Genomic DNA, 15,708 nt, shown 5'->3' on the forward strand with positions numbered 1-15,708 from the left:
ACATGTAATTGAGACATCTTCCACCCACTTGTTTAGTGTTTAAATAAATCTTTATAGTACCTTTTAGTATTCGGAGCCTAAAGTGAAAAGAAAATGTTAACTATGTTTGGGGTAAAACTGCCTCTTAGGAAAACATGTTTTGCAGCAGAGAAGAGAGGCCACCCCTGGTTTCTAGCCAAGACAACACTTCAGTGGCCAGCACCCCCCTCCCCCCGAGTTTGCTTCTGAGTCCTATGTTGACCATGTCTAGATTCCACAGCTGGTTTACTTGGTGGATTGGAAAATTAATTTAGCCCTCTTTTTTACCTGTTATGACATTTGGGTGTTTTTGTCTATTAAATACCGAAAGTAGCACGCCTGTTTTGTGCTTTATTCTCACCATGTGGGTTTAGTTTAACTTCTGTTTTTCTACCCTTTGATGATCTGGGAATGTGGAGCTGATTTCTTGAGATTATGTTGACTTGTGAGGCCCCTTCTTTTGATGTGAGATATGTTTAGCTGCTGGACAATTGTCCCTCCCTTCTCTCCCTCTTCTCTTATTCAAAATGATGCTTATCAGATACAAGTGTAGTTTGCACAGTTCTTGTGTAGATAATGCTGTTTGCCTGTAGTGGTGGGACTCTTGGCTACAATTTTTTAATTTGAGCTTTGAAATGGCTCCATTTTAAACTGCTATCTGTCTCACTTGTGGCCCAGCAGTCTCTCAGTGTGTGTCTTTGTCCTGCAGTGGAGCCTTGTTGCTGCCTCAGCACATCCACACGTTTGGAAAGATTTAATTGATGGGGGAGAAGGACTTAGAACTCAGATTTGTAAGTGCTGACTCTGGCCAGAGAGCCTACAGGTTTATCAACTAGGCCATTTCTTCTTTTCTCTGTCGAGTAGTTTACTTTTTAATATCCATTTACTTTTTCTGCATTTGCCTTTTAAAAAATGAGAATAGCAGTATAGTCATTTGTAGTGAACGAACGACATAAGGAAACAGTTTTCTATCTTAATGCTTTGAAGTCCTCAACTTGTCACTTAATTGTTACTAAAGCCCTCTCTGCCCTGTTGGGACACCAAACTGGAAACGCCTTGTGAAAGAAGTAAATGATTTTATAGATGTTGTGAGTGAGACATGCAGACCTTAAGCAAGTTTAAAGGCAAGCGTGTTATCTTGGCACAGAGGGAGATTTTACCGCAGTAGGTGAGTGAAATACCTGAGGAACTATTTTTTGCTGAAATTTTGGAATAATATATCTCTGATTTTCTTGTGACCTCAGCGCACACCCTCCCACTCCCCAGCGCTGCCTTCACTATCCCAGTGCCTGAGGCTCCTGCAGAGTCAGGACTGAGGTTCTTCTCCTCTATTTTAGGATGAGCCAGATGCCCCGGCCCGCCCAGCCCGCCCAGCCTCCTGCGCCCAGGGCTCTATACAGAGGTGCACTGATAGTGTCGATTTGCCTGAGGTCTCTCTTTGTGCAGGGGTTGGTGTCTCCACCAAATGTCAAAGGCTGTACTCCTGTGGAATCTAAGGTAAAGGTCAGGGCTCCACTTTTGTGACTGGCCTGCCCTGGGCTTGAATCTTGGCTCCCTCCACGTATTAGCCAGGTGGGCTATCACTGGCTCCAGTACTGCTTCTCCTCCTCTGAATAATCAGGGGCAGTGAGCTGCCTCTGGGACGCGGGAACCACAGGTCCAGTCTCCGTGTACTTCATATCTTTTCTGGAGGTGCTTCCCCACATAACTTCATTTTCTCCCCACCTCAGCAGCCAGGTCTGCAGGGCAGGCTTTGTCACAGCGCATTATGAGAGTAGGGAAATAATGCCTGAGTGTTCTGTGTGATCCCCACATCTTCTTAGTGACTAAACCGAGCCTCTCACCTGTGCCTCCTCACTTCCTGTAGCTGACGGCATTCTTTCCAGCGACAGGCCACAGGCTCGGGCCTGCCGCCTGCGACCTGAGCTGCCGCCACCTCGGCTTGCTTTGGGAGGTTCCAGCGTCCTCGGGTTCTTCAGGCTTTGGTTTCATTTTATTAATACAGTTGCTTTCATTGCCTTCGGTTCACATCGGCTCTCGGGACTGCTTCGAGAGTTGACACCATCTCAGCGGTATTGGGTGTGACAACCAGTCATGGGGAAAGTTGACTGGCATAACCAGGGGGTCAGAGGACTCTCCACGTTCTTGTTGTAGATGACTTTTCTTGCCAGGCCAACCTTTCACGCTTCGGTTTACAAGTGATGAGGTGGCAGTGAACAACTCGGTGTGTTCAGACTCATTTTCTGTGTGCCAGCTTTGTGCTAGCTGGTGGTCATCCCACCTGACCCTGAAAAACTGTGGATTGAGAAAGACAGAAATGTAAGCACGGGCGATAAATAGTCACAGCGTGAGATGTGCCATAGTTGAGAGGCTGCGGATGAAGTTGGATCCTGGAAGAGAATTGTGCCGCCTGGTGGGGAGGTTGTGGCAGGTGAGGGAAGGAAGAAGTGAGTGCACTTCAGAGGGGGTGGTGCTATTATTCTAGGCAGGAGGGAACAGTTTGTGCACACCATGGTGAGGCAACAGCCCCAGGATTTTAGGGGACTGGCCTATTCCACGTGTCTGGGAGCTTAGGGTACAGGATGGTTGCATGAAATGAGGCCTAATTGTGAAGGGCTTGGTCCCTAAAGAGCTTGAACAGTGAGTAAGGGTTTTAAGGCATGATCAAACTTTTGATACCTGATAGTATAGCAAGAAATCCCATGTCAAGTGCGCTCAGGCCACAGGCAGCAGGGCCTTGGCCACAGCCACTATCTCCAGGGTCTGTGGTTCTTCATTGCTGTTTACTGGATTCTGCTGCTGCCGTTTCTATCTATTTACAGTGAACTAGTAAATCTGTAAACACCTGTTTTCCTTTGGCCACAGAACACAGCTTAGTTTTATTAACAGGAGCCAGCCTGCCAGGAAAAAACCACCCTGCTTCCCAGAACAGTCTTGTTTTCCAGTTTGCCACCAGTGCTGCAAGGAGTCCGGTGGGGACTCTGAGTTCCTTCCGCTGCGCTGTGTGCCCAGTAAGTGAGGATTCTCCTGCTCCGAACATGTGTGATTTCCATTCGTGTTTATGTCTGTGATGTCCAGTGAGCTTGATTCTTTTCAGTTCTACAAACCAGGTTTCACATTAAGATACTGATCAGCAGGTGCTTGGTTCAGAATGCTGGGTGGAGGCTCCATTTTCTTCCTTGGGTACAGGTAGGTGGCCTTAGCGTGTCGCTCTAGTGAGACTCCAGGGACAGTTCTTTCTTTCCCGCAGTTTGCCACAATCCTACTCAATCATTCTCCTCTTTGCCAAGTGCTGTCTCCCCACCCTCCTATGTCTTTGAACTTCCTGACTTTTCATGCCTGTATATTGCCCTCTGCCTCCTGACTCCCACCCTGCACCTCCCTTCCTTTCCTCAGACCCTGACCCTCACACTTGTCCACTGGTCCAGATAAGAGCCCTTGTTTCACCATATTCTCTCTCTCTTCTCAAAGTCAGGAATGTTTAACATGACACTGTCATTGCTGGGAGGCCCCTGCATGTGTCAAGTTCTGCATGAGTGTTCTGCACTTTTAGCTATGATCTCTTAATCTTTACAACAACCCCTTCGACCCTCACATTTTACTATTATTTCTACATTGTGGATCAGCAGACAGACGCATGATAGGTCACATGATAGGTGGTGAGGCCAGTGCTCTGGAGCTTCGCATCTCAGGTTCATTTTTAAACCAAAGTCTGAACTCTCAACTTGGCTGTGGACCTAGTGTAACATGTTCATCTGTCAGGGGCCCTCCCCTCAAGTTTATCTTGAGTACACAATTGAATCTAAAGATTTTAGTTGAGATCAACATATAGGAAAATACATGAATAGTATGTGTATAGCTCAGTGACTTTTCCCCAACAGCACTGTTGATGCTCACCTTCTGGTTGCCCAGGGTAACCATTCCTCAGACTTGGGGTTTTTGCCTATGATTGAACTTCCGTAAATGCAGTCACACCATGTGCATTCTTTTGTGACTGGCCTCTTTTCTGAATTTGGGCTTGAGAGATACTCATGAATATTCTCTGTAAACTCCCCTTCCTGGCCGATTTCACCTTTCCTAGTTCCTCAGTCAGAAGAGCAGGCAGGTTTCCTTCGGGCTGCCTTTGACATCGTCACGGTGCGCCATCTGCCTGACCTCTTCTCACAGACAGTCCCGGTCTGCCTCAGGTGAATAACTAATAACTAACTCCAGACCGTCTCGTCTTCTCCCCTGGTTTTTGCTTTCAGTTCACCCCTCTTTGAGACCCTCTCGCCCTTGGCGTCGTTCTGGTTTGTTCATTTGATTGGGCTCTCGGCACCGCGGGCAGCAGCAGCCTCCTCCGAGGCCCCCGGATTGACATATTAACATCCATGGGGGTCTCCCCGAGGGCGGACGACTGTTCGCAGGTCCTAGCAGCAGTTCAGTGCACAGTGAATCGATTTGAAATTGCTTCCGTGTGAAGATCACCAACGTCCTGTGCAGTTCAGAGAGGACACCTGGGAGCGAGATGGTATCTCCCCAGGACAACGGTATAACACGACAGCGCTGCGTCTGTACCTTGTGCGTCTGCTTTGATCTGGAACGCTTAACTCTGTAGTGAGCAGGGCTCCAGTGGAGGCAGGAAGAAAGTCCCTCTAGAAATCAGAATTGGCACAAGGGCTCCTGATGGAAACACGGCCTGCACAGAAGCTGATTTATGGCAGACAGAGAGGCCAGCCTTCCCTTGTGCCATGATGCCCATAGCACAGCAGACCATGAGAGGCTGGCTCTTCTCTCCCCATGCCAACCATTGTTCTACCCAGCTACGTTTAACTCCATTCTTTTTACTTTTGTTTTCTAAGATTTTATTTGTTGATTTTTAGAGAGAGGAGAGAGACAGAAAGGGGGTGGGTAGAGTGGGAAGCATCAATTTTTAGCAGTTGCTTCTTGTGTGTGCCTCGACCCTACAAGGCTGGGGTTTCGAACCAGCAGCCTCAGCATTCCAGGTCGAATGCTTTACCCACTGCGCCACCACATGTCAGGCGAATTCAATTTTTTACAATCACAATTTATATTCAGTATTATTTTGTGTAAGTTTTCTTCAATAGCAATAAAAATGTTATTTGATTTCAAATATGATAAATGGCATAGGTCTAATTTAACTATATAATGTGCATGTATTGAAATACCATGTGGATTTGATACATTACTAAGGACATCAAAGTATACAATTGGATTAAAAAATAGGAGAGTTAGTGGTTTGGTGGCGTTAAGGGTTGTGAGCTGTAGTTGTTTTAGATGTGTATTTATTTCCTAGGGCAGTCCGTGTGGTTCCCATTTCATGTGCTCAATTATTCACATTAAGACTAACATTAAGGATTTGGGCCAAGTAGCCATTTAATATTAGTTTGTTAGGACATAACAGAGATCTAAGATTGTGTTCTTGGGGGCCAGGGAGTTCTTTTAAAAGTCATGTGTTTGATCTTTTGTTTTTATAAAGGAAAAACAATAGCATATATTTTCTTTTAAAGCTAAGCAAGTGTGTGGATTTTATGTGCAGGCTAGTAGACACAGGATATCTTATCAGTTTTCAATTTTGAGCTTGCTAAGTTATTTTACAAAATTTGAGTTAGCATTAAAATGAAAATTTAAACTCTGTATTAACACCCGTGGTCTTTAGACCTGTAAAAAGATTGCAAAGTGCCAATAGCAAGTTCCAGAGAGTGCATAGATTATTCCTAGAGAGTTATCGGGAGGGAACTCTACAAACTTCATTTATTGTTTATGTATGTGGACACATAGAGAAAGTTTAATATTGAACTTCTAGATCACCAAGGGATGCTTCCAACAAGAAGGAAGTGGGAGTTGTCTTCAGTGCCATCTGCTTAATTCCATCAGTATTCCATCAGTTTGGATGTCGGGCCGAGAATATTAGTACTTCCATTCTCTAAAGTGTCTTATCTTTGTGTTTGTTTTATAACACCTGCTATAGATGAGTGCTGGGAGTTTAAATACTTTGATATTAGAGAAAAATATGTGTTCAGATTTTTGTGTGAAAACAGAAATGTGTGCTAAAACTAAGATTAGGTTTGTATTTAACAGGAGAAGAAAACAAAAGCTTAAATAACATAAATGTTTATTTCTTTCTTCCATAATGTCACCAAGGCCTCTGCGTCTTATCTTTCTGTTCTGTCTCCCTCAGCAATTGATTTCCATCTTCAGAGTCACCTTTTAGCCCAAAAAGGCTGCTGGAGCTCCAGCCATTTTGCTCATATTTCAGGCAGCAGGAAGAAGGAAGAGGGCAGACACATCCCCTACCCCTTTAAAAAATTTTTTTTCTTTGTTTCTTTAATAAACTTATTTCTTAGAGCAGTTTTAGGTTCACAATAAAATTTAGGGCAAAGTAGAGCTAGTTCCCTGCAGGGTCCCTTTTGTTTTAGGTTAAGAACTTCCTCTAAGTACCACCCAGCAGCCTCTGCCTACATCTCTTTGGTCAGCACAGGGACTCACCTGGCTAGAAGGAAGCTGGGAAGAGTAGTCTTGTAGCTGGGAGCTTTGCTGGAGTTCATGGCCAAGGTACACAGGGAGATTGTTGAGGAGGAATCTTGACATTTCTGTCACAAAGCCATTTGACTTAGAATCTCTCTTACTTTCTCTTGGTTATGCAAAATAGAATTTAAGTTCAAGTCTCAAACTGGAACCTTTAGAAAGCTGTTTTTGTCAGTGTTGAGATACACTTTTTTTGTTTGTAATTATGAGTTCTTAAGCACTCTTCATAAGCATAAAAATAATTATTTTAAATTATATAAAGAAATGATAGTTATATAAGATACATGGATGGAGGTATTTTTTATTAATTGGGAGGCACATTTAGTGTTTTATAACGGGATTTGAATCAATGCTTTATGGAATGAATAAACAACAATTTAAAATTTTTTAAGTGCAGTTCAATGTATGTGTCTTTTAGTACACCTTAGATTTGTTACTCTTTTAAATTTGTTCCATCAGTAAACAACCTCAACTTACATTGATTTTAAAAAGAAATTATAACAAGTGAATCTTTTCCTTTCTTTCTCATAAAAGCATGCTGAGGTCATGACTAATTGGTTTACGATAAATGTTTTTCTGTTTCCTCTCCTGTCCATCTCTCTCCTCTCCAATCATCCTCTGTCCAAAAGTGCGTACTCCTTCCACGTGACGGCAGACGGGCAGATGCAGCCCGTCCCTTTCCCCCCCGACGCCCTCATTGGACCCGGCATCCCCCGACACGCTCGCCAGATCAACACCCTGAACCACGGGGAGGTGGTGTGCGCAGTGACCATCAGCAACCCCACGAGACACGTGTACACGGGAGGGAAGGGCTGCGTCAAGGTCTGGGACATCAGCCACCCCGGCAACAAGAGCCCCGTCTCTCAGCTCGACTGTCTGGTGAGTGAACAGAAACCGGTGCACCGGGGTAATTTCTCCCTGGAGACTCAATAAGGAAATAGCTGTCCAGGCCTGGGTTTTTATTCCCATTATGAGGAAATGGAAGCCCATTCTGTTTCCTGTGTTAGCTATTTAGCTCCCCCACCCTTCTTCCTTAAATGGAAAGGTTTCATTTGTTGCTCTTTTGGTAGTTGAAATCCCATGATGGATTTCTTTAAAAAAAAAAAAAAATTAGAGTCGTTTACAGAAACTGTCCTTGTTTGAGTGTGTATTCAAAAGGGGGTTTTCCATTTAATGGACAGAAAGCTCAGCAAGCCCTGGACGCTGAGCGCTGCAATCCACTCCACTTTTAATTTCCCTGCAGCCATCGGATAAATATTGAACAGTAAACATTTGATAATGTAGCATTAGAACTGTTCTGAACAGGGTCTGTGTTTTCAGGGAGGCCTGGGGGGGGGGGGGGCTGGCTGGGTTTTACCACCTTAACTTCAGGAAAAGGTTAATAGAGCACACGGCAAGAAATCAGGGCAGCCATCAGCAGAGCAGGCATGGTGAGAATGCTTCCTCCAGGTACCCAGCCCCTCCCGGAGGACAAGAATATCACTGTGCATTCTTCAGGATCGTAGAACATGCTGGGACAAGTCCTGATCTCTGAACTGTAACCCCAGGATTTACAGACCACATACCACTGGCCTGAGGCAGACGAAAGGCCACCCCGCCCCTGGTCTGCTGTCTGCCTGCACGTCGCTAGCGCAGACGGTGCTGTTCACCCATGCCTGCCTGGGTCCAGGCAAGACAGTGCTTCCAAGAACAGTGGCAGGGTTTTGGAGATGTTTTGGGGGGATAATTATTGGCTTTTTTTTTTTTTTAGGGAAATAACTTAAAAAATATTTCCATTAATGAAACCTAAACATACTTAAACACAGCTGAACATTCTGTGGTAGCAGGAGTCTTTTGTAACATTCATCTCCCTTGTTTTTTTAAATTATGTGCTTAAAGTTTCTTTGCTCTTAGATCGATGGACCATGGTAAAAGCGTTGTAAAAGAATTCAGCTAGTGTTACGTATTTGGGTTGAAGGATAACAATTATTTCTTTTAGGGAGTAGGTGTCATTTTAGGTCCCACCTCCCTTTTTAATGTGTTGATTTTGATGAAGAGAGGCCCTCTTTTATCAATTTCTTTGGCCTTTGGATGGAAAGACGTAAACAACAACAGCATCCATGTTGCAGAGAAAGCAGCCCTGTTAAATTTTTGGACAAGGATCCATCTGGCTGATGAAGACACAGTGCCAGCCTTGGGGACAGTTAAGCGTAATGAAAACCGAAACATAGGCAGGGGGTCTGCAGTTTCCAAATAGTACATAATGGAGAGTGATGAGATCAAAAGACTTAGAAAAGCAGCTTTGAACAGTGGTTTCTTCAGAGGGAAGTATGTGTATCCCTATCTTACATCTACTGATAATTTCAGTTTTGTCTACTCAGCGGAGAACTGGACATGAGGCACAGTTATATCTAAGCATGCAAGCCTATGAGTTTGTTTTGTTTATTCTTTCGAAGGAGACAGCTGCAATCGGATCCCAATTTTACTACAGCACTCTTGCTTGTTAGTATCTGTGAAATGCCACTTTTTGAGTCAAAAACCACGATAGCATTTGGAGAACATGGCATTATTCTTGCTTGGTGTAATGCATTACAGCAATTGAATTATGTTTATTTCACAGAATAGAGATAACTACATCCGTTCCTGCAAATTGCTCCCCGATGGCTGCACTCTGATAGTGGGAGGCGAAGCCAGCACCCTGTCCATCTGGGACCTGGCCGCCCCGACCCCGCGCATCAAGGCAGAGCTGACATCCTCGGCCCCTGCCTGCTACGCCCTGGCCATCAGCCCCGACTCCAAGGTCTGCTTCTCCTGCTGCAGCGACGGCAACATCGCCGTGTGGGACCTGCACAACCAGACGCTGGTGAGGTGAGTCTAGGTGGTTTTCTGCGGGGGAGGTACAGTCAGAGGCTTCCTGTTACCCCTGCTTCTCCAGCTGTCCCAGTCATTCAGTTCACACATTAAGACCCTGCTGTGTGCCTGGCTTGGAACTGGGTACTGGAAGTGCAAAGACAGAGTCGTGTCACTTCCCTTGGAGGGGGGCTCACCATCTTGATGCTGTGCTTGGGTGTCCCCCAGACTTTATATTTAACTCACTCCCGTTCTTCAGGCACATACAGATGGATGCCAGACTTTAAAACACAGTCCTGGCTTATGCCAAGTGGCAGCATAATGTGGATTACATGGCGGTATGAAGGGTCCTCAGCACTAGATGTTTCTGGTTCTGGTTAGAACTTTGTTTGCACAAACAGGAGTCAGCTAATACAGGATTAAAAAAAAGCAACAAAAAGAACATTAGAAGGGAAGATTCCATGAATTACATGATGGTTTTCAAGTATCCGTGTTCTTCGATAACTAACTAACTTAGCCCCATGCAGGGGTCATTCATCCAGGAGCGAGCCCGACTGCCCGGAAGCTGCCCTGACCGTGGCGAGAGCTGCAGTTCGCCACCTTTGCGTCTCTCCACAGCTCAGGCAGCGCACTCCCTCCACCCACGGCAGTGCTCGCCCCAGAGGGCTCGCAGATAAGTCTTAGAAAACGAGGCACTAGGTAACATCCAGCACAGAACTAGCCTGGCTTCACCCTTTGGTTTCACAGTTCATCTTCACTCGGAAACACTCTTTGTTTATGGTGTGACATTAGGCACGTGGATTGCTTAGCAGGTCTCCCCCTAATGCTCTTGGGCTTGTGTGCCAGAGAGAGGGAACGGACAGACTGGCAGTCAGCACGCAGCTCACTCCCCTTCAATACGTGTCTCTGAGCCAGGCTCCGCCCCGAGTGTGAGTGACACTGTGGCACTCATTTTCCTCTTGCCCCTCACTGGGCAGCCCAGAGGGAGCAAGATGGAGCGATCAACAGAGCCGACAGCTGCTTCAAACTTTTAACCTAGAAAGTGTTCATTCCTTTTCCTTTTCCTTTTCCTTTTCCTTTTCCTTTTCCTTTTCCTTTTCCTTTTCCTTTTCCTTTTCCTTTTCCCTTTCCTTTCCTTTCCTTCCCTCCCTCCCTTCCTTCCTTCCCCACCCTCCCTCCCTCCCTTCCTTCTTTTCTTTTTCTTTCTTAGGAAATAGCACTTTTAAAATACCAATTCTCAGTATTTTTCAACAATTATTTTCCTTAATCTTCATACTGTCTGCACTGCTGCTGTTCCAGTGTTTGAGAAGAGGAGCCCGCAGCCCAGAGAGGTTGCTTACCTGCCTGTTGCCGCACAGCCGGCCATGCTGGAGCTGTGACCGGGTGTAGCATTCTGTTCTTATGTCTGCATGCTGAGCCCTGCTCTGTGCCAGCCTGGAGTGCATACTGTCGGCTATAACGAGGTGGAGGGGTAGTCTTTACAATCCTTTTCTCAATTTGGACTGGCCACATGTGGATAGCAGCCTGGCAAAGCGTCTGTGCTCACAGATCTCTGTTGGCTGACTGTTCTTACTATTGTTTTGTGACTGAAGCTCGAAGTTTCCTGTTAAGAGAAAGACTTGGCTTGGCTTCCAGGCAGGGTCTTGCTGAGGTGCCCCGGGTCGGCCTGAGCAGTTTGCTTTGTTGCTGCTCAGCACCTTTGAGTCAGGTGGTGGGCACAACCTTCTGTCTCTGGGAGTCCAGATTTCGAATGCTGGGCTCCTCCCAACACAAAAAGTGAGGTTGAGTAACCGGTCATGCTGTGTTAGCACGAAGGGCACCCCTTGTTGATTCACTCATGGGAACACAGGTGCCTCTACCCTGAGCTGGTCATGTGGTGATACAAGCCTGCGGGATTGTAGGCCGGGCCTTCATTTCTCCTTAAGGAGTACGGTTGTGGAGTAAGGATTTTGTGTTTGTCTCTTTTTTTTTTTTTTCTTTTTTAACACTTAAACACTACCAGACCCAGGAGAAATTTTGCCTTCCAGACAGATTTGTAAGAACAGCCATAGGGGCATATTTAACTTCTCCTGTGTAGTGGCCTCAAATGGCACTCCCGTTCTCTAGCACTTGGATCATGAAGAGAGAAGGAGATCCGCAGGTGCTCGTCTTCCTTCTCGGGAGAGAGGCAGTTTGATCTTGCACATCAGCAGACACTGAAGAGATGACACACACCCCGCGTCCAAAACTAACAACACAACAGTATTTACCTTGAGCTCTGGCAGGAAATCATTATTCAATCTGGTTTGTTTTATCAGGCAGTTCCAGGGCCACACAGACGGGGCCAGCTGTATTGACATTTCTAACGACGGCACCAAGCTGTGGACGGGCGGCCTGGACAACACGGTCAGGTCCTGGGACCTGCGCGAAGGCCGGCAGCTGCAGCAGCACGACTTCACCTCGCAGGTGTGTGGCTCCTTTTCACCTGGAATCTCGGGGGGGGGGAGGGGGGGGGCGGAGCTGGTAGTATGTGTGTGCGTGCGTGCGATCATGCGTGCGTGCGAGTGTGTGGGTGGCGACCGCTCCCTCCCTTCACACCCCACAGCAGTTGTCTCTGTGCAAACAGACTAGGCTTATATTTGAGAGACTGACATTTTTTTTAAAACCACAAACAGAGAAATAAAATAACCTTGCCACACTTGGGGTGGTGTCTAAACTCAGGCAAGTGAAGCCATGCTGGCGGTTACCCTCATGCTAATCCATTCAAGGAATCTGTGCCCTGAAGAGTACCCAGTGTTCCTGCAGCAGCTTTGCGTCTGCTCTGCTTATCCTCCCCGTCAGATGCGCGGGTGAGAGGTGATTATTCGGTTCGCATTTGAACAGCTTGAAAAACATGCAGGCATATCACAAGGAGTCAAGAGAGATCACAACAGCTCTGAAAGCTAATTCATTTTTCTTGCATCAGAGAGCATAAAAAATGCAGCCGCAGCTCAGTGGATGCCCGTTTTATTACTCATCCTTGAGAAAATGGACTCATGGTTGACTACATTTATGGAGTTCTGAAATGATATAAAAATCTCAACTTTGTGGACTGCCATCTTAAGTGCTTTCTGATGGTAGAATTGTTCTTTTCATCATTACTTGTTTATTTTTTTTGTAATAAAAATAATTCCATGCAGAAAAATAGGATGACAAAAATGAAAAACAACAGTACATGCCGGTAAATTTTGTGTCCCTGTTAAAATTTCAAGTTTTTCACAGGTTTCTTTGTTTTAGCTCTTTTCCCAATATTTTTGGTCTGCCTTTTTTTTCCCCTGAATAAAATGGAAATTGTCAAATACTACACGAGGGGATGTTCAGGCACATATGAAAGGCAGAGAGGATTGGACAGTAAAGCCCACGTGCCCGTCACCCCGCGTTAGCAGTTAGAAACAGACGGCGAGTCCTGCCTCACCGGTCCCTCCTGCCCCCAACCCCTAGGTTATCTTAGAGGAAACCCCAGACATTCTGCCGTTTCAGCCATAAGCATTTCAGTTAGTATCTGTAAAAGACAAGGATCTCTTTAAAACAACACACACAAATACCGTTGTTATTAAGAATAATTTCTTAGTTCATCACACAGAACTGTTCCAGTTTTTCTAGTTGTCTCGTAAGGGTTTTTAACACTTGGCTCATCTGGGTTGGGTCACTCACCAGAGTCTGGAGCTTGCGGATTCCCTCCTCCTGTTCTTGCAATCACCCCTCCCCCTCCCTTTTTGTTGCCCTTTTCCTCCCCAAGTTTACCCGCAGTCATCAGGAGCCTGTTCTGCCTCTTGTAGATATTCTCCCTGGGGTACTGCCCCACCGGGGAGTGGCTGGCCGTGGGCATGGAGAGCAGCAATGTGGAGGTGCTGCATGTGAACAAGCCTGACAAGTACCAGCTGCATCTCCACGAGAGCTGTGTGCTGTCCCTGAAGTTCGCTTATTGTGGTGAGTGAGTGCCGCCGAGAGGAAACCCGAGAACTTCCATGGGCCTAAATGGAAAAGACTTCTAAAAAAAAATAGAGCAGAGATCATATCTGGAAAAAATGTTGTTCTCTGAGCAGCTGGATGCAATAATTCTGTTGTCTAAATATGTCCCCCAGAGCTTAGTGGTGTCTGTGTAGGTCTGTTTTCCTAATTTGTTAAAAGTCAGCAGGCAATGAAATTGCCTTATACTACCCTGGCTGGTGGCTCAGTGGCTAGAGCATCGGCCCAGCATACGGATATCTGGGTTCATTTCCTGGTCAGGGCACACAAGAGAAGCAACTATCTGCTTCTTCCCTGCCCCTCACCCCCTTCTCTCTCTCTTCCCTTCCTATAGCCAGTGGCTCATTGGTTTGAGTATGGCCTCAGGTACTGAGGGTAGCTCCATTGAAGCACATCATCTTCAGGCACTAAAAATAGCAGGGTATTTGAGCATCCGCTCCACATGGGGTTGCTGCATCGATTCTGGCCTGAGAGCTTGTGGGTCTGCCTCATTATGTTCCCTCCTCTCACCTTAAAAAAAGAAAAGAGAGAGAGAGAGAGAGAGAGGATAGAAAAGAAAGAGAGAGAAAGGAGAGAGAAAGAAAAAAAAGAAAGAAAGAGAGAAAGAGAAAAAGAAAGAAGAATAAGAAAGAAAGAAGAGAAGAGAAAGATGGCCTCATACAAGGTTTTGACACATTTGTTTTTGGTGGAGAGACCCTAGGGTGGGGGTGTGGTGCAAATAGTTGCAACTCTCAAGAGGAGTGGGTGGGGATTTGTTGAAGACTGGGGCAGGAAGGAGCAGAGGAAGTGGTTCAGGGCTGACCAGGGTGAGGAACCCAGTCAGAGAACAGAATGTTTAGCTGACCTGACTGTTACGCTCTGCGGTGAGGATAAAGAGGGAAGACGTTCACAGGGAACCAAACGCTTGTTCCCCTGGCTGGATGAGTAGCTATCACTTACTGACCACACGCTATGCACCATATATTGTGTCTGGCATTGCACTTAGGTTCGTCATTTAATCCCTCCTAGTTCCATTTTGTCGCGGGGAGACTAACAAAGGACAAGATCCCTGCTTGAGGACCCACTGTGTACTGGGTGTGATGCTACCTGTCATGGCTAAGGGCACTGACACGATCCCTGCTGCTGCTTTGATTAAACCCAAGATCCACAGACGGTTCATAGCTGGGCCTGGATCTAAAACCTGCCCTTTCTGCTCATGTCATAGCTCAGGCTTGGACAAGATAGTTCATGATTAGAAATGCTGTGAGTTTGATTAAGTCCACATAGCTAATAGTATAGTAGGGATATTAATCTTGTTGCTACATCTTCCTTTGCTAATTCTAGGTAAATGGTTTGTGAGTACTGGAAAAGATAACCTCCTCAATGCTTGGCGGACCCCCTATGGAGCTAGTATATTCCAGGTAAGTCAGTGTTTTTTACGGAGAATGACCATTTGGCCATAACATTCCAGGGACACAAGAAATGAAGGTGCCTTGGAGGGAGCAGGCCCCTGAGTATCTCGGTTCCACACTGAACACGCCCCCAACATTTTCTCTTCCAGTCCAAAGAGTCCTCATCTGTGCTCAGCTGTGACATCTCTGTGGATGATAAGTACATAGTCACTGGCTCAGGGGACAAGAAGGCTACAGTCTACGAAGTCATCTACTGAAAACATTATGTGGTTTAATGTTTATAGTTGAATTGGGCCAAAATGTTTTGAATTTGTAGAAATAGAAAAGTTGTAACTTTAAAAACAAGAAAACCTGTTTTTAAACCTTGACACAAAACTACTTTGAGTCTACAAAGAGGAGGCGATGAGTCCATCAACAGAAGGTCACCTATCTACCTAGACCAAATGGAGCACCGAGGCCAGGTGGACAGAGGGGCCACGGCCGTGGCTGGAGGAACAGGGCCTGCTGGCCGGCCGAGCCGTTCCTGTCTCTCTGTGTGGTCTGCCCGGATCACGTTTCTGTTCCTTGCGATTCCCCTCACGTTCCGTCCTTGGTAGCACAGTGGTGTCTCCAATGAACTTGTTTCCTGGTTTTGCATCTTGTGAAATGTTTTTTTTTTGTATTTTTGTTGAAGGTTAAGCATTTGTATAAATTGTAAATATATTTGGTTTATTACAGTAAAGGCTTTAGTACCAATACGTGGTTTTCTTTTTTTCTTCTTTATTGTTTTTCTCAACGCTTTGGGATCATTGATGTGGTTTTATAAGCAAGTCCAAACATGTGTAGAGGAAATTTTAAAATACACTTTTGATTTTGTAAATATATTTGGTCATAGGCTTCCGCTGCACTGGAACTTAACACTTTCAAGTTACTGAAACTCAAGAGTAGGAATCGTGAGTAAGTTGAGGGTACATGA

At 45.7% G+C, this 15,708-nt stretch overlaps 1 protein-coding gene across 3 annotated transcripts in view; it reads left to right on the forward strand.

The window, feature by feature from the left end:
• Positions 1–15,481, forward strand: part of TLE1 (TLE family member 1, transcriptional corepressor) — an 89,616-nt gene extending 74,135 nt beyond the window's left edge. For all 3 annotated transcript variants that reach the window (XM_066367929.1, XM_066367931.1, XM_066367930.1), the window contains 6 exons: positions 7,176–7,425; positions 9,146–9,393; positions 11,673–11,820; positions 13,173–13,323; positions 14,686–14,762; positions 14,903–15,481. In XM_066367929.1, the coding sequence (XP_066224026.1) occupies positions 7,176–7,425; positions 9,146–9,393; positions 11,673–11,820; positions 13,173–13,323; positions 14,686–14,762; positions 14,903–15,010 (982 nt within the window). In that variant the 3' untranslated portion in view covers positions 15,011–15,481. The remainder of the gene's footprint in view (positions 1–7,175; positions 7,426–9,145; positions 9,394–11,672; positions 11,821–13,172; positions 13,324–14,685; positions 14,763–14,902) is intronic.
• The last annotated feature ends 227 nt before the right edge of the window (positions 15,482–15,708 follow it).

This window comes from Saccopteryx leptura, chromosome 2 (genome assembly GCF_036850995.1).
Source record: "Saccopteryx leptura isolate mSacLep1 chromosome 2, mSacLep1_pri_phased_curated, whole genome shotgun sequence".
NCBI lineage: Eukaryota > Metazoa > Chordata > Mammalia > Chiroptera > Emballonuridae > Saccopteryx > Saccopteryx leptura.